Here is an 18717-nt window from a genome sequence, read left to right as displayed (position 1 = left end):
GTGAATGTGTTTGTTTTATTTTTACAGTCTGTGATTATCTTAAATGTGGTTACATTTCTGCCATTGCCCATTTTGTTTTCTTATATCTGTGTGTGGACGCTGTTGCACTGCTGCTCATTTGTATACTTTTCGTCCTAAATCTGATATTTTCAAGTGATTTAGCGTCATGAATGGCAGCTATAGTAATATGCTACTTTCTTTTTATATATTATATGGACATCTATATGTATGTATTTTCTATAGGAAACCATTTCTCCATCAACAGGCACATCAGCGGTTCTCCTGTGTACACTCTGTACTTTTTTTGAGGGGGGGGCGTGTGTTGTGTGTGGCTGGTGTCGTAATTTGCACGCGACAAAATACGAATTGCCCGCCCTGCTCTCCCTCTGATTGGCTAGGACTCGTTGCTTCGTTGGATGGTTGGTTGCATAGATATATGTATACGGTTGGTTTGTTAGGTTTAGCCATGAGGAGTGATTGGTTAGGGTTAGGTAAGAATTGCAGGAGTAGCCAATCAAAGCCAGAGTGGGGCGGGTTATGCCTTTGCCATCCAAGGAAATCGCCACCGCGTGGAGCACCGTCGCATGTACACACAACAGCCATGACTGCTGTCGGTTTCTGTGGAGAGTGGTTTATTTTTACCTGCGACAAGAAACTCGTAGCAATTCACACCAAACAGGCCAGGTTTGAATGACTTTCCACGTTTTCTTAATAATTTATTTTATATGATTTGCCTGTGCGTCAGGTTATCTTTGCTGGCTAGCACATGTTAGCTAGCTGGCAGTCGTTGGTCATCCTAAATACACATGTTTGGAAAGACTGGGAAACCATGGGGAATGTCTAGGTTCATTTCCAGGTTTTCTAAGTTATGAAATTGCACATACGTTTGGAAACGTGTGTGAAGGTTTGGCACTTACCTTATCTTATCATTATCTCATGCTTGATGCCGTGTTTAATAAAGTAATATTATCATTGTAAGTTGTACAGGGTAGAAAGAGCAGGGTATTTCTAATATCATCCTCCTGCAAAAGGTCTTTAGATTTCAGTATAAGTTGATAAAGAATCAGTGTATTGACAGCTAGTATGAAGGGCTGTATACTTTTCAGCACAATACTTCAGTCAATACCTTACCTAGAGAAATATAAACATTAGGTTTTACAAACCCTTTTTTTAATTTACAAAAGAAGCCAGTTCTTAAATGTGAAATGTTGTCTAAACGCAAGCAGCTGTGCAAGAACTTTGTCTAAATGAAATACAGCTTCAAATTGGCAAAGTTATGATTGAAATCATGCATCTGAATTAGTGCTATTGATTTGTTGATGGCTGGAAAGTAAACTGTAACTATTTTGATAGCTGATTAGGCATTTAAGTCCTTTTTCAATCGCAGTCACCAAACGTTCTCTTGAAGTTGTTCCTTAATAATCTACTAAATGAAAATAGAATGATCTGTTTCAAGTTATATAAACCAGGAACTAAATCTACACCAACAGGGGAGAAGCAGCGGCAGCCTGTTAGTAGTGTCCCAGTGTCTGACTGACTGTCCCAGGACAGTCATGGGAGTCATAGGACAGTGTCTGACTGTCTCGGGACAGACACTGTCCTGTAACTCCCATGACTTTACCGGGACAGTCAGACATCGTTCTGTGACTCCCAGTGTCTGACTGTCCCGGGACCCTTCTCAGGACACTACTAACAGGACAGGACAGTTTTTGCTGCCACTGCTGCTGCAACAGGGACCTCAATTGGAATAAGTGATTCATTTTCATGTCATTGAAAGATACAGGTAAACTGTACAGAGCTCATATCAAACTAGATGACATTATGAAACTGGCATTGTGCCGGAACTAATCCAAACTGAAAACATTAGCTCTTGTGTACTTCGTTGCAGAGAATCGTTTGTGTTTGACTGCGGCACTGCTGAGAAGAAACCAAAGAATGCGAAGGAGGATAACAACAGGTAAGAACCATAGACTGTATAATATTAATGAACAATGCATCCAGTTCGGCGAAGTGCTGCAAATGCGGAAGTGCCTTAAACCTGCATTCTATCTGAATTCCAGCAGGGGGAGACTCGTGCGGTAGCAAAAGGAGGTCGGTTTCTGTAGAAGTCTATGAGAAAGTGACCCACTTCTCACTTGATTTATTACCTCAGTAAACATTTTCATAATGAGTTTTAAGTCTTCTGCAACACAGAAGGATGTTCATTTTTTGAATTATGGTCTCGTTGATTTTAAAATCAGCGATAAAGCAGGGGTGTTTGAGGGCCTGGCTATGATGTGATTGCCAGTGAAAGTGTGTAACATAACGTAGCGCGTAAGGGCTCCTCCCTCACGCCTCCCTCTCGTCTAAAATCGTCACATCCGCAACCAGGATGGCTGCGCTCGTAACGGCAAACTCAACGACTCATAGCAGATCTCCACAGATCAATGGGTGACGTCACACATGCTCTGTCCACTAATATTATACAGTCTATGGTAAGAACAAGCACGTGACTCATGGTTGTCAAGTAAGTGGTGAAGCCTAAGTGTTTTGCAAAGGAGGCGACCTAATGGATTGTTGGTAAGAAGCTATGTGAGGTTACCTCTGATGAATGAAGTCTTCATTTTAACATTCATTTTTGTAGCATTTACGCATCTAAAAACATGCCTCACTGTTGCGCATAAATAAACAAAAAAAGGCACCTGCTTAAAAATGGGAAAGCTTAATAGAGTAGACTTGTAATTTAAACAGCTGTTTTAACAGCTGTAGCTTGTCTCCTCTGTCATCAGTGATGGCGGTGCCTCAGAGGAAACAGGAAGTGACAAAGTCCTTGCCTTCACCGTGTCGCCATCTGGAAAGCTGGTGGCGCTGACTGATGACAGCAAGAGACTGGTCCTGTTTCGCTGTGAGCCCTCATGGCAGTGTATCAGCATCAGGTACAACTCCAACTCTGTCCTGTGTGTGTGTGTGTGTGTGTGTGTGTGTGTGTGTGGTTTTGTATGAACAGGTAAACAGTGCATTTTCCACTAACTCGCGATCGACGAGAACTACAGCTGTAACCCAGACAACTGAATGTAATGTGTCGTGTGTGTTTGTGTCCCAGGTGGGTAGTGAGGAGGTGCACCTCCCTGATGTTCAGCCAGGCGGAGGACAAGCTGCTGGCGACTGACAAATCAGGAGATGTGTACTCCTTCTCAGTGGTGGAGCCGCAGAGGGACGGAGAGCTGAAGATGGGCCACCTGTCCATGTTGCTAGCTTTAGTAAGTGTTAAAAGATTCACATTCAAATTGTGTATATATATTGCTGCAGCTCCTCTTTTCACCCTGTGTGTTGAGCTCTCTGTTTTAGCTACAGAGTGAGACATCACACTTCTGTTCCATCTTTGTTGGGAGTCGCACATGCTCAGTACCTAGGTAAGGACTACTAGCCAGTCAGAAGCAGAGTATGAGGGCGTGCCCTGACAGTAGCTAGGTAAGGACTACTAGCCAGTCAGAAGCAGAGTATGAGGGCCCTGACAGTACCTAGGTAAGGACTACTAGCCAGTCAGAAGCAGAGTATGAGGGCGTGCCCTGACAGTACCTAGGTAAGGACTACTAGCCAGTCAGAAGCAGAGTATGAGGGCGTGCCCTGACAGTACCTAGGTAAGGACTACTAGTCAGTCAGAAGTAGAGTATGAGGGCGTGCCAACGCTGTGTTACAAAGTGACGCACGTAGTTTGTGAACAGTGTTTTCTGTTGGAGATGGTAAGTCCCTTTTGGGCTGGACTTTGGGCTTTTTCACTTTGGAAGCCTATAACGTGCACAAAAAAGATACAAAACACGAGAGAGGGAAAAAGCATAATATGAGCACTTTCAAAACAAACGTCTGTATGCCGTGTTGTCCGACCACGTCTGAAGTCCATATAATGGGTTTTTGTTATTCAGATAAATGGCTGCATGCTTACGCAATACGTGGCACCCAGTGAGAAAAAGAGCGCAGAGATGTTATAAGGAGGAAGATGGTTCTGTGTGTTTCTGTGTCTGTACAGTGATGGATTAAAACTTACAACAGTGCACAGGAATTGAATGACGGGACGTTAAGTTAGGACTCTGGTTTAATTCCTATTTTCTCCCGTGCTTTATGTAAAGCATTTTGAGGGATATTATTTATGTATCCATGCAGTTGTAATGCTTTTCTTTGTGTGACAATAAAGTGGTTTGAGAACGGAACAAGACACATTTTTCTCTGTCTTGTGCATGTCAAACCTAGTGATGCTCTAGCCTTTACGTTTATCTGACTGCTTTCAGTTCAGGCTTCTGCTGTGTTGAAGGGGATACGGAAAAGTAACACTTGTTGTAAGATTGACGTCGTGGCTTTTCTGTAAAATTGACTCAGGTGCTTATTTAGACATGAGGCCAACACGTTTTGCCCGTTTTGGTTCAGAATGACCTGCTAACGGTATCTTCCGTTTAAAAATTTGCAGTATGTGAAGTCAAATACCAAAAAAACAACACAAAGGGTTAAATGCTCAGAGTACGGGCTTATCTGCTAATATAAGCTACCGACCGTTACCTTGAAACCATCCAGAAAATAGACGGTACCGTAGGGTGATTTAACGTCACCGCTCATTTTACACACAGTTTAACAACAAAACAAAACGCTGAGTGAACATTACTAGCTACATTCTTCATGTTGGTTTTGAGCAGTATGCACCCCCACTAACCTGGAAAACGGTTTTGAATCAGTAACGTTACTACAGCGTGTCGGAGGAATACACACAGACTCCTGCAGCGGCGAGTCAGAGGCAGAGGGGCCGTCACAGCAGCGTGGCTGTGACGTTAGCTTCTTGTCTCATCTGGGGTCTGATTAAATTGGGGTCTGGGACAGTAAATTCATCACAATGCTATTTTCCAATAAACTGTAGCCGTCATATTTCATGGGCGTGAGTGCGGATTTCATGTCACGGCTTTCGTTGCTGTTTATCACTTATTGAGTGAAGTAGTACTCGCCCTGTTTATTTGGTTGCCATAACTTCGCGAGTGATGACGTCTTGTCACTGTTCCAGTTGCTCTGCTCACCCTAGGGGGGGAGAGAGCAGATGACAGTTGCTTGAGGTCAGTAGAGCAGACGGCGCTACAACTTTATGACTTTTCATAAACAGCTGAAGGAGCGGTGTACATAGCGGAAACCTGTTGTGCGTCTGCCCTATTTCTGATACCGTGGCACTGGAAATTTTATCGTGGCGAACCGCCACTATGCTATCAACATAGAGGAAACACTGCAGGAAGTCGAGCACAGAAACAAAATAAAAATCCGGTTAAGTTTCAAAATAAAATCCACCGTGCTCACGGCGGATCATATTTCCCTGCACCACACCTTGAAAACACAGCACAGAGTTGTTTCCCCTCTACTCCTCTGGATGGAAACAAACTGTTGTTGGTTTTTTTGGTTCTATTCTACGTGAATTCGCGAGATCTAGCGGGTCCTCATGACTACAGCTGTCAGTCATGGCCGCAGCCGTGCCGCGACAAATCTGGACCTGGTGGGTATTGACGGACGGCGGAGCACGCAGCCGTTCCACAGACGTTCCGCATCCAGTGGAAATCCACAGTTAGGGAGGTTATGGAGGAAGTAAGCGTATTCACTTTTATTTCAAAATGTTTGTGTAATGGCAGCCGTAACATTAATGAGCATACGTTAATTAGGTCTAACACCTCACTGTCCCTCCATTGACTTGCCCCAACGCTGTTCTCCATTGTGTAGGCCTGGTCAAGTTTTTAATGTTACTGTCCGTGTCTAGGGCTAACTCCCGCCGGCGCATAATTGTGACAAATGTAGATTGACGTAAAAGTCGCATCAAATCCTCCTTGGTGGTTCACACTGCGGCCACATTGATAATAATCAGACCTGGGTCTGATTCAGGACCACATATGGAAGTGGTCTAAATCTGATTTGAAAAAATCTGATTTGGGCCACTTTTGCCTGCAGTCTGAACATAGCCTTATTGATGTAGCATTGTCTCAGAGTGAGTTGTTTGACTGAATGATTGCCCCCTACTGCTGTCTTTCAGAGCATGTCCCCGGACGACAAGTACATCATCACAGCCGACCGTGACGAGAAGATTAGAGTAAGCCACCTCAGGTCTCCGTACAACATCCAGTCCTTCTGCCTGGGACATCAACAGTGAGTAACTCAACCGTGTGTGTGGGTGTGTGTGGATTTGGGTGGGTGTGTGTGATGTGTGTGTAAAGTGTGATTTGATCAAAACAGTTCTTGTTGTTATTTTTTTTGTCCTGCTTTCTCTCAGGTTTGTCAGTGCTCTGCTGGTCCCATCAGGTCATCCAAACTGGCTGCTGTCTGGATCAGGGGTACGTGTGCATTTCACAAAGTTACTGTAACACACACATGCCCACAGGCCACTTATCACTACTATGTGCTTCATATGCTCCATTTTAGTCTATAGTCTGTTAAGATTCAGGTGGAGATGTCTCTTGGATTTCCACCTGCTAGATGATTTCGAGCTACAACTGTTGTGGTTCTTAAGTCCAACTCCTAGGATTTTCCAATCCGCTGTGAAAGAGCATGTAGCTGTTACTTTGTCACTAAATCTAAACCAAAAAAATGCAACAAAGAATCAACAGAAGCTCTGCCTGTTATTCAGCGTTGGCAAACTTTTGTGCTTAGCGCTGTTTGTGCCTCTGAATGCATGTTTTTATTTTCTTCTCAAGAGCCTTAAAAGCTCTTCAAATCTTCAAACAATTACATTTTGGAGTATAGCTGGGTTCATTAGCTTGGAAGATAGAGTCCCCATGCAACCCATCAATATATTGTTCTAACTGGCTTTTTCATTATCCTGCAAGGTGTGTCTATTGAACGCATTTTGAAGTTCCCAACTCAAAATATTGTCTCATTGTCCATTTGGTGGCCATCTTTAGGGCATTCTTGGATTTCTGCTGAAAATTGAAAATCAACAGACACTTTTTAACAAGCGATCCTACAGAGACAATTTAACCATATAAAAAAAGTCTGTATAATTTACAATGCACATCTTGCAGAATATCTGTCTACATAATTTATATACCAAACTTCACCATCCAGGCAAACTCTCCAATCAACTAAAATTGACAGTGATGGGGGAGAAATAACAAAATATCAATTAAATAAGTCAGAATAATAAGGAAAATGTTCCTCTACTAGTTTAATGTTTTGTGACAGAACAAGATACAGATGAGGTAAGCACTGTTATTTTTTTTCATGGTGCTACTGTATATTTAGTCATCATCTTTAGAAGCTCTTCATAGGCAATCCAGTGTTTCCTACACATCTATGGCGACCCACCACAAAATCAACATTTGCTGCCACATATTGATTATCCATTTTTGGAGCTGCATGCCCCTCTCTCACTCTCTCACTCTCTCTGTGTCTCTCACTCTCTCACTCTCTCTGTCTCTCTCACTCTCACTCTCTCACTCTCTCTCTCTGTCTCACTCTCTCTCTCTAACACATTGGATGTATTCGTAAATAGTCACTTTGAGCAGCAAAGCGCACTCTTGCAAAAACTGGATCATTCGTTAATTCGGAGTGCTGTTGGCATTAAAATTTGTATTTTCATACAGCAAAGATCTACTGTACATTAGGGGTGGTACGGTTCATGAAAAAACATCCGGTCCGCTTGTCTCGGTTCGGAGCGTGTGTGTCGCACGGTTCGACGCATGCGCAATGTAGCCTCGTGCCCGTGTGTGACCTCAGACAGTGTGGTTCCCTTTCACGCGAAAGAAGAGATGTGCACAAATTACCAACAAAACGTACAGCGAAAGGCCGTGCAAAACATTTCGGACCGTCTGCCAACCTGTAAACATTTTAACATCAATGTACTGTAACGTTTTTTCACTCTAAAGTCGCTGAAGCGGCTGCAGTTTAGATCCTGTCGGGTCTCTGCAGCGGGCGGGACTGCTCAGTTCTACACACACACACACACACACACACACACACACAGGAAAAAAACGGAGATGAGACGTTTACAGGAGGACCTGACAGCTACGCTCGTTATTGTAAGTGCAATGATAAGTCCAATAAGTACTTTATCAAAGTGTCTTCCCTCTTGCTGTATCGACATCTCAGCTAGCTTTCCTCACAGATGGTCTCAATAATGGGCTTAAAGTCAAGTCAGATTCAGTTTGTGCATGATTACATGATATATCTGTTTTTTAATACTGTATCATACATTGTGGATAATTAAGCTATATATCATATGCTGAAGTATATTTCTGGAGTGTTAGAAAAAATAACAAGAACCGTACAGAACCGAAAACCGTGACCCTAAAACCGTGATACGAACCGAACCGTGGGTTTTGTGAACCCTACCAGCCCTACTGTACACTGAAACTATTGACAGCATAATATTGAAGCTGACCCAGAGGCTCCATCAGGGAAAATGAAGTGAAACCAATGTGCAGTTGAGCTTCAGTGTAATGTGTGTGTGTGTGTCGTTTGTCAGGACGGGACCATGAAGCTGTGGGAGTATGAGTCCGGCCATAAACTGCAGAGCTGGGACCTTGCAGAGACACCGAGCTCTGAAAGTGACAAACAGAAGGTAACCACGGCATGTTGTACCCTACACCAATAAGGCTGTAGCATGCCCTCATGACTTTGGTGATCCCTTGACTTTCCATCTAGTTCCACAGTGAGGTTGACATTTGAGTGAAACGTCTCAACGGTTATTGTTGGATTGCCATGAAATGTGATACACAAATGGATGTTCCCTTCAGGAGAAATTCTATACGTATTTGGTGATCCCCTGACACTTTGGTTTAGGACCAAAGCTGTATTTTGTGTTTCATGCTAATTAGCAAAGGTTAGCATACTAACATGTTAAACTAAGTTTAAGGAGACACACACACACACACACACACACACACACACACACATTGTAACTCTAAGCTTGTCTGTCTGTATGTATGGCCATGTGGACAGATACAACATTAGCTTCAGCTGGACTTGTAGTGGAGAAGATGAGCTCATACCTCTATATGGAAGGAATTGTGGTTTTTATAACTAAAGCATGACTTATTTAGCATATCATCTACAGACTCCAAGGTTTTATTTCAGACATGGAGGCAATTTATATCTGACCTCCGGTGACCTTCAACATTGTATTTTTCCAGTTTTTGCCCAGCGCTCTCCATTATAATCATCTATATCTTAGTCAAAATTGCATTTTTGTTGTAATAAAGATGCAATTTGCTGCCAGCTTCCTCAGCCTCAACTCACGGTTCCCCTTGAAATCCTCGAAAGTTTGAAAATAGACATACAGGTAAATAGACTTTAAAATGAATAGATTTTGTGAAAGAATAAGCCTTCTCTTTTCTTTTGATATTTTGTTTGCTTAAAGGGTAACTTGGGTTTGTCTTCAACCTGGACCCTATTTCCTATGTTTTTGTGTGTAAGTGACTGACAGGAACAAGAATCTTTAAAATTGGTCCAGTATTAAAGGAGAATTCTGGTCGATTTCAACACGTAGTTCTGTTGTGTGTAAATGTGGAGTGCTGTCAGTAGCAAGACAAACTAAAACAATCAGTGCTGCCTACACCGTGTTAGCACCCAACAGGCTTAAACAGGGCAAGTTTTAAACATGTTTTAAGCCTCTAAACATGCTCGAAATGGATTGTATGAGTTCAACAATTGACTAGTGTGGACTTGACCGGCAAACAGGAAATAAACAGAGGTATGTGCTGGCTGGCTTAACACAACTTTTATGCCTTTCTGTCACATCTGCTGCAGTCAGATTCACTGAGCTTAAAACATGTTTAAAACTTGCCCTGTTTAAGCCTGTTGGATGCTAACGCTAGCAGGGGGATAACACGGTGTAGGCAGCACCGATTGTTTTTTTTTTGTTTTGTTTTTTTTGCTACTGCCAGCACTCCAAATTTCCAAACGGAGCTACATGTTGAAATTGACCGGAATTCTCCTTTAAGCAAGAATGCTGTCACCAGCAGCCGCACACAGGGCTGCAATGTAGTCCTATAGGACAAATCTGCATCGTCAATTTCGTCCACAAAATGTTCAGTTTTACCGCTGATAGACTCAGATTATTATTGTGTCTGACATCATTTTGGAAAGGATCCCTACAGAGAGACCTTTTTTTAAAGAGTAACATTTTTCTTTATTTAACCAAAAACCGCTCCAAAATAGCTATCGCTTAATTCACCAGACTCCATTTAAAAAAAAAAAACAACATACTTTTAGCGTGTATAGAGCCAACATATTTTCACATGTAAATCAGTAAAATGTGTTTATTTCAACCAAAACCAAACTGAGTGGTGATGGTTGGAAAATGGCTTTTCACAGTTTTATTTTGTGTCTGTCGACTTTGAATGAAGTGTATTTTACGATAATAAAATTATTGTTTAATTACATAAAGTCTGGTGGGTTTAGTGATAGCAATTTCGCGGATGTTTTAAAAAAAAAAAAAAAAAAAGGCTCTTTAACAGAAAGGTCGACCTCCTTATATTTATATGTAATCTGAGCATGTCAGTGGCAAAACGAAGGTGCGCAATTGCCCTTTAACTTACATTGTAGCTTGTAGACTGCAGCGATCTCGCTTAATACTGGACCTGTGGAAACGCACACACCTAGAGCTGTCCACTTACGATCGAATCGCTCAGATCGGATTTTAATACCAAGTCAGAACAGGCCCTGAGTCCCTCTCAGTCTGCTTCACTTCCACTTTGTAAACTATGATGCAGGTAAGCCACACCCACCCCAGCCTGGTGGAAAATAGAAACTAACACTAGTAAATAGTCAGGTTTATGCTGTGAAGAATTATATATATTTATCGAGATAAGGTCTACTGGAAGCCCTGCAATGAAGGTGATAAGGTTGTACTGTAGTTAGTGAGTTGTCTTCTTTAGTTGGGAAGTTTACAAAAATGCTAGCTTGTGTTAAAGATAAAAGCATCATGAGTTGAGCCAGGCCACTTTGCTAGCAAATGGCTTCTCATCATATTCTGGTCCCCTATGGCTTGGCTGTTGAACCTAACCCTTCAAAACGGCAGTCCACAAACCAATGGGTGACTTCACCGCTGCTACGTTGCTCCACTGTATTTACAGTCTATGATCCAGTGCCACCATGGAGGCCTGTGTGAGAAGGAAATGACTAAAAGAAGGAAACGTATGAACGTGCAAGTGATGAACAGGTGGTTGTTTTGGTAGAAGTCCATTCAAGCCTTCAGACCCCAAAGGTTTGGTCTTTTCACATTGCTTTGTGTTGTCAACTTGGGACACTGCTGCTTTTCATCACTGCAGTATGGCATTTACACTATCAAACTGCTTTATTGTTATAATGTCCAAAACAAAGTTTGTGTCCAGCTATACTGCCACACAGTGTTGGGAAGGATACTTTCAAAACGTATTCCGTTAGAGTACAGAATACATGCCCAAAAATGTCATTTGTAACGTATTCCGCATTTTATAAGTGTAGGAATGCGGCCATCACATCCAGCTTACTAAACAGGCCTATTCTGGTGTGTTCTTCTGTTCCAACTGGCTGAATGTGTACCTAAACAAGCAGATAGATTTTTGTATTTGTAGTCCCGAACTGCATACTACAAAAATCTAACCGCAGTCTAAGCTACCACGAGCTAATTTTAGCTAACGTTAGCTAACATGTCAAACGGGGCTAGTCGTTCAACGGCTCTGGGGATAGTAAATCAGCACGTAGGAGAATGTAAAGTCGTACGTCAACTATAAAATAGCAAGGTGAGCAGTAAAACTACAGCAGACGACTACGCTTGGCTAAAAATAACTTACTTTAAGATGCTTCTTCAGGTTGGAGGTGGAGGAATTTGGACGCTGAAAGGAGGTTGGTTGCTGGCAAGCAGAGGTTGCACTGCAGTGTACAGTTATATTTCGTTCTCCCTTCTCTTTCTTTAATGTGAAATGCTGTTTGAATTTCCCAGATAGAAACCATTCCTGCCCTGGCTCTGTTGTTCCGGCTCCATCTCTACCTCACCTCATTATCACGCAAATAGCTAATTTTTTCGTTTTCATATTGGGGCTTCTGGGAAATGCATGGAGTTGCGAGAGTGAATAAACCCGTGAAACAGAAGTATCGTCATGTAATCCATTGATTTCAACAATGTAACTGTATTCTAAATACCAACCATTTAAATTGTAACTGTAACGGAATACAGTTACTCATAATTTGTATTCTGAAGAGGTAATGCTGGTACATGTATTCCGTTACTCCCAACACTGCTGCTTTTTGTCCTTAAAAGGATCATTCATACTGTTTGTTTCTACGAGCGATACATTTCACATTAAACCTAGTTATTTGAGGGCGCCTGGGTAGCTCACCTGGTAGAGCAGCCACCCATATATAGAGGTTTACTCCTCGGCCCTTTGCTGCATGTCATTCCCCCCTCTCTCTCCCCTTTAATGTTTTCAGCTGTCCTATATAGGTGAAGGCCTAAAATAGCCAAAAAATAATCTTAAAAGTTATTTGATCCATTGTGAATGGATAAATAAAGTTTCAATCAGTGAAATCCAAGTCGGTGCTTTTACTTAGTAATTTCCAGTACAAGGACACGTCCCCTATTTTGTAAAAAGATCAGTGCGAAACCTGTCATGACTCCACCACTCTTTCTGTCTTTGTTTTATTTTCCCAGAAGCCAACTGTGTGCCGCATCGCCAGCTCTCCTGATGCTCGCCATGTAGCCGTGCAGTGTGAGAGGTGAGTGTGGGAATCAGTCATGAGACTCTGCAGGTAGACGGAACAGACGGGACTCAAGTCTCAGCTGTTGTCGCAGGACTCTGTTGTTTCCTGTTGACATGATTAGCTTCGTGCTAAGTGCAAAGGAGAGTTTAAATGAGATGGAACAGCATGAAACCGGTGGCTGGATGTTATATTGTGAATGTGTGACCTGATCCAAGTGCAAACAAATCATTCCTCATAAAAACATTCCTCCAAAGCCAATCTACTGTATATAAACGGAGGTTTTATACAGATCCCTTAAATTAGTTCTAATAAATAATGATAATGAATAAACAACTCTGTGAAATGCCACACTCATATAAACACAAGCACAATAGCCGTCACTAACCTACCTTTCAGTCTTTCAGCCCGAATTGGCTCCCCTCCCCGCTGGCAGTCACTGCTCACTGCTGTGGTGTGGACTTTGGGCTCTCTGTCGCCGTCAAGCGGCACTCTTCTACTTTTTGAGTTTATTTTTTCACGATTTTAAAAACCTACTTTTATATACTTGGCCATTTTTCTAATCATTCAGATGTGGGCAGGTGGTTAATAACACATTTTCCTGTGGTGTGACTGGCTCGGAACACATATTTATTAGGGATCGACCGATACTGGTTTTTCAAGGCCAATACCAATACTGATTATTAGTAGTTTGTGAAACCGATAACCAATATTTGGAATTTTACATTTTTTTTTGTAATTTTGGAATGTTACAAACTCCTAGCCTTGAAATCTAGACCACCCTAGCCTAGCGGGTCGTCTAGCAACTCTCCGTTCGCTTGCGAGCTGGAAAAACCAAACTCTGGTCAGGCCAATCACATCGTGTATAGAGTCGGTGGGCGGGGCTTATGGCTGCTGCTGCTGGGAACAGCGGTCTTTCGAGTCGGCTTTGGCCGCAACTCTGGAAGACTTAACTAGCTTTTCTTTGAGAAAAGAACAAAGAACGGCACTGAAGTCCTTCTTAAAAAAGGAAGATGTGTTCAGAGTTTTGCCGACCGGATACGGCAAAAGTTGAATCTATCAACTAGCGTTGCTCTGGTTGGTTGTAGCTCTATCCTATTGCGTGCAGAGGGAATTTGAAAGGCAATCATTTATCCCGCCCCTCGGATTGAGCCCTCCCAATGGGGAGTTCCCAGACCCAACATCTGGATGTGGGTCTGGCTTGTCAGGCTAACAAACTCCAACACAAAACTTTGTTTAGATGCTTTAAGCAATTCTTTGAGAAATTAGAACCTTTCCGCATAATCCCCAGTAAGAGATAGTCAGGTAGTGTTGTTGGGGGGGGGGGACGGACATTAAGTCAGACTCAGTGGGGAGTGAAACCGAAGCAGGGAAAGACACAGAACTGTAGCCGAGCCAAAGTAAACACTTTTTAATTCATTAACTTAATCGATTGTCAGGAAAATAAAATGCTGATACAGATAATTTGCAAACTGCCAAAAAACACGGCCCCATTACCGTCCCTGGTCACTAATATTTATTGCTCCTTCACCGGGACTTTGACATGACAGTGACACACCTTGGCTGGCTAAATCTATTTTTGCTTCTGATCTTTAAGTGTATTTTTGGACCTATGGAGGCACAAGGTCACTGTGGAGCTGCGTAGTATATATTGCACATGTAGGTGACACCTAAAGTAGGTCAGAGGAAAAGAGGAGCACCGAGTGAAGCCATCCCTTTTTAAATGTTCCACATTCAGAATCGGTCTCTTAAAGGTAACCGATCAAGCCAGGGATCAGCTGACTGATTCAACGGTTTGTTTCCTGTGTGTCCTCTAGAGTGTCCACAGTTCAGTTCTTTACTCTGGACCAGGAGGGTGACGACAAGCTGGTGCCACACAGCAGGCTCTCCCTCCCCCACTGTCCTCTCGACGTGACCTTTGACCTGGAGGGCCGCCTCTGGGTGCTGATGGACTCCAGCGATGCACCGCTCCAAGTTTACACACACAAACAAGACTCCTGGGAGGTACAGTGTGATACATTCAGACACATTTAGGTACTGATAGACCGTAGCTTTTAGGTTTTCATACACAAACACACACACCTGAGAAGATTTGTTGAAACGTGATTAGAATCTTACATATTAGCTACTTTTGCACTGAAATCGTGGATTTATCATGAAAACACTAGTTTTCTTACACATTGAGGCCTGAGCACGGGATCAAGCCATTTTCACTGTGACCACTTCCATGTTCACTCCTTCATGCAGTTTTGTGTCAGACTGCATATTACACTGCATTATAACCTTAGAAATAAAATAGATTCGTATACACTTATTAAAATGATTATTGCATTGCAGTGAATTAATTACATTTGTGCATAAATGATGCATATCAAAACTCTTAAGTTAAAGACCAGAAAAATCCTTGAATCAGAGCAGCAACTGTGCTCTGATTGGTCGGCTCAGGACCTCTGACCTCACACAACTCCCCCACCTGTTCGGCACATCTGGCCAATAAAGGGTATTGCCGTGTCAGCTGTCCCACCATTTTGAACTAGAGTAGCATACAGAACTCCTGTAACTAACTCATCACTGGCTGTTGGGCTACTGCACTTAACTGTTCTCTAAATAAGAGATACGCTAGAACCACACAGACACCAGTGCATATGTATAAACCCTGAGGAACGTAGGTGACACGTGGTTTACAGCAGGACACCATACATTTGTGGTTGCCATGGTATCCACTATCAGCTATGTTTTTTTTAATGTAACTGTCCACTCTCCTGCTGCATCTAGTGTGATGCTGAGAGCCTGGAACTGAGCAGAGTGACTAAAGCCTTCAAGCCCCACTGGGAGACACTTGAGGGTGAGTCCACACACACACACACACACACACACACACACACACACACACAACACACCCCAGAAACATCATCACATACAACTGCAGTACAATGTAGGGAAATTCAATCTCTGCATTTAACCCGTCCTAAGCATTAGGAGCAGCGGACACGTACACATAAAGCCTTTGTGACCTTTTAAGAAATTGACAACACCAAAGGCCAAGTGTCATTGCCCCCTGAAATGGTGAAATTCCCGGCCTGGATTGAACACACGACTGTCATAGCACGTCGTTACTGCAGCTGCACAGTAGTTAAAGGGGCCGTACTCCTCCACACGACTCTTACAAGCATTCCCCAACTCATCAAATACCTTTGTCACGGCCCTCAGCGTTTAAAACAGATGCACCAGGCTCTCCCATGTACACTAGTAGTAGGAGTAAAAAGTGTGCTGCATTCAAACTACTGCCAAAAGTCCCATTTAACTCCTCACTACCCACCTCTGGGTATGTGTAACAACTGTCATGGTGCACACCAAGGCATGGATACCCAACCCGAGGGCCGGGCCGGGTTCGGACAGATATTTAGAAAGTGTGGTCGAGTTTGGGTCGGGCTCAGTCAAATCGGCACGATAAGGCAGTTGTTGTAAAATGGTGCTGCGGCTCCTTTTAAGTGAGGTGTGTGTGTGTGTGGTAAGTGGGCAGAAGAGAGAGGAAGCAGACGTGTAGATGCGACCGAGCAGAGTTGATGGAATAAGTTTAAGTTTGGTACACAGTGTGTGTGTGTGTGTGTGTGTGTGTCTGAGATAAACCCCAGACTGAAAGCCAAGTTCATTCATCTGCTCACCAGAAACGGGATTTTAACCCCGACGTTATTCATCTTATAACGTCGGCCCTGGAGGTAACGAGTCTCCCCTGGTTTTCTGATCACGAAGCAATCAGGAAAGGTTGAACATTTTAAATTAAACAGCTTATTAACGTGAGCTTGTTGCCCTGTGTGCGCTGATTCGCTCATCTGTTGACATTTCCGAATGCCTTCCTACACTTGCTTAATAAAAGCGGTCTTTCCACACAAAAACATAGCCTACATGTGTCATTAGTGAGAAAAAAATGAGATTTTAACTGTGTCGGGCTCGGGCCGGGTTCGGTCACGGCTCTGTCGGACGCGGGCCGGGCTCGGACAGAAAAATGCGGCTCGATCCGGACTCTAGTGCACAAATAGACTGTAAAAACCGTGGCCGTAGCATCCGTGACGTCCCCCATTGGTTTGTGGACTGCTGTTTTAAAGCCTTGAGTTTGGTTATAGGGGCGTCGGCCAGCTTGTTTTTTGCAACCAGATGTGACGATTTTTGACGAGAGGGTGGAGCTGGGGAGGAGCCAGTGTTTATGTTAGAAATGGCTAAAGAGGCAAGTCATCCAGTGGATGAACGCGGACCTTCGTTTACTGCCGCCATCCATCTGCATGGACAGAAAATCAGTCATTAAAAGTCATTATGAAAATGTTTATCGGGGTAATAAATCAAGGCAGAAGTAGAGAGGTCATTTTCCCATCACTTCTATAGAAACAGACTTGTGTTTGCAACCAGTGGAGTCGCCCCCTGCTGGAAATGAGATAGAATGCAGCTTTAAAGAGCTTCTGCATTGGCTTCACTTTTCAGGCCTCGTAAGCTTCGTCCATTATTTTTACAGTCTTTGGGTGCACGGCATGATAACGGTGTTTCCAGCTTCCATCTTCCAAAGTTGATTCCTCAGAGATGAGGTCAACATATGAGCCGAGGAATCAAAGAGAGATGCTTATGTCCCCACCTCTCCTATTTCTCATATGCATGGGATGCTCTTCTCATAGACAATTAAAAGAGTTTAGCTGTGCTTCCCGTCACCAACCTTTTGCTTTCACTACAGCCTCCACACGGACTGACAACCGCTTCGAGCATCTGTACAAGGTGAGCTTTGACAACGTGACGGCGTACCTGCAGAAGAAGCAGCAGAGAGTGGAGGAGCAGCAGCTGAAGAGAGGAATGGCACAGAAAGCAAACGGCAACAAGAAGGCCAAGAAGGAGACGTCAGGAGCTGTCCCTCGCTCATCTACCTGAATGGACACTTTGAAAAGAGAGCTATTATTTCCTTTATGTTTGATGCATCTGACTTGAATGTGTTTATTTGATGAAGCCGGTGAAAAGGGTGTGCTTTACTGCATGACCGGTTTGGATGGATTTTTATGTTTGGCTCAAATTTCTGGCAGATTTTTCAAAATAAACATTGCAGCTAACATTGAACTGTGCCTTCTGTTTCCGCCGCCATCGCTGACTGAAACATTCCTTTTGGTAAACCACACGCCTCTACTCACATTTCCCACTGATATTCACTCTGTCCTTGTTACTCCCTGTGCATTGCACCACCTTTTTTAACCTATTTCTGTCTCGCATTGCCAGACCTGAGAGTTTAAAATTCCAAAGAAAGCTGAAGGTAACGGATAATCTGGTGGAATTTCCAGCGGCACCGGAGCAATCCCTGAAGTGGAACGTCGTGGAAATAGACTAACCTATTTATGTCTCATGCACAGAATTGATAGCCTGGAAATCCAGACCCAAATCTGAAAGATTAAGGGTCTGGCATTGAGTAATGAAACTGGCCCAACTCGCTTAGCTACCAGTGGAGCTAACTGGTAGATTAAACTGTCTTCATGTGTTTAGCTGGCCTCTGGCCCGCCTATATCAGATACACCGATGTGATTGGTGCAGCTCGGCTACGAGGGCATAGTTAATGAGCATCATTACTCAATGCCAGAGTGACTCGCTGAGCTAATTACAATTGTGCTCTCGCGAGAACTCTGGATTTCCAGGGTACAGAATTGATGCAGCATGCCTGGATTTGAAGAATGTCTTTGGTTTGCATGAGAGCCACAGAACGCGTGAGCAGCGACCTGTTTGTGAGAGGCAGCATGTGGTGAAGTAGCTGCGTTGGAAAAGGCAAACAAAGAGTAGAGTGGAAACCATGTTTTTTCACAACAGATATTTTGACTGGCAGGAAGCACAGGTGGAGCTAACGACATCACCGATGCTGTCATCACATTGATGTCATTAATCCTTGCCAGTATGTCAACATGCACAGTGCTCTGAAACTGGATCAACTAAATAGAATGCAAACATCATAAATAATATTTGTTGCAGCTGTGTTTGACCCGAGCCATGTCCCAAATCCTACTCCAACTACACACGTTAGTATGTTAC

The 18717-nt window shown here is 43.2% G+C and overlaps 1 protein-coding gene across 1 annotated transcript; it reads left to right on the top strand.

Annotated features, from left to right (window-relative positions):
- Positions 1-552: 552 nt before the first annotated feature.
- wdr4 (WD repeat domain 4) lies at positions 553-17763 on the top strand. The gene is made up of 11 exons (XM_078263041.1): positions 553-684; positions 1889-1957; positions 2769-2915; positions 3083-3239; positions 6029-6141; positions 6266-6326; positions 8456-8551; positions 12623-12687; positions 14487-14673; positions 15445-15514; positions 17390-17763. The coding sequence occupies exons 1-11, from the start codon at positions 602-604 to the stop codon at positions 17578-17580; spliced, it is 1239 nt and encodes a 412-aa protein (XP_078119167.1). The 5' UTR covers positions 553-601; the 3' UTR covers positions 17581-17763.
- The last annotated feature ends 954 nt before the right edge of the window (positions 17764-18717 follow it).

The sequence above is a fragment of the Sander vitreus genome, chromosome 11 (assembly GCF_031162955.1).
Source record: "Sander vitreus isolate 19-12246 chromosome 11, sanVit1, whole genome shotgun sequence".
NCBI classification, from domain to species: Eukaryota; Metazoa; Chordata; class Actinopteri; order Perciformes; family Percidae; genus Sander; species Sander vitreus.
The sequence above is the reverse complement of the archived record's forward strand: the minus strand, read 5'-3'. Positions and strand labels throughout refer to the sequence as shown.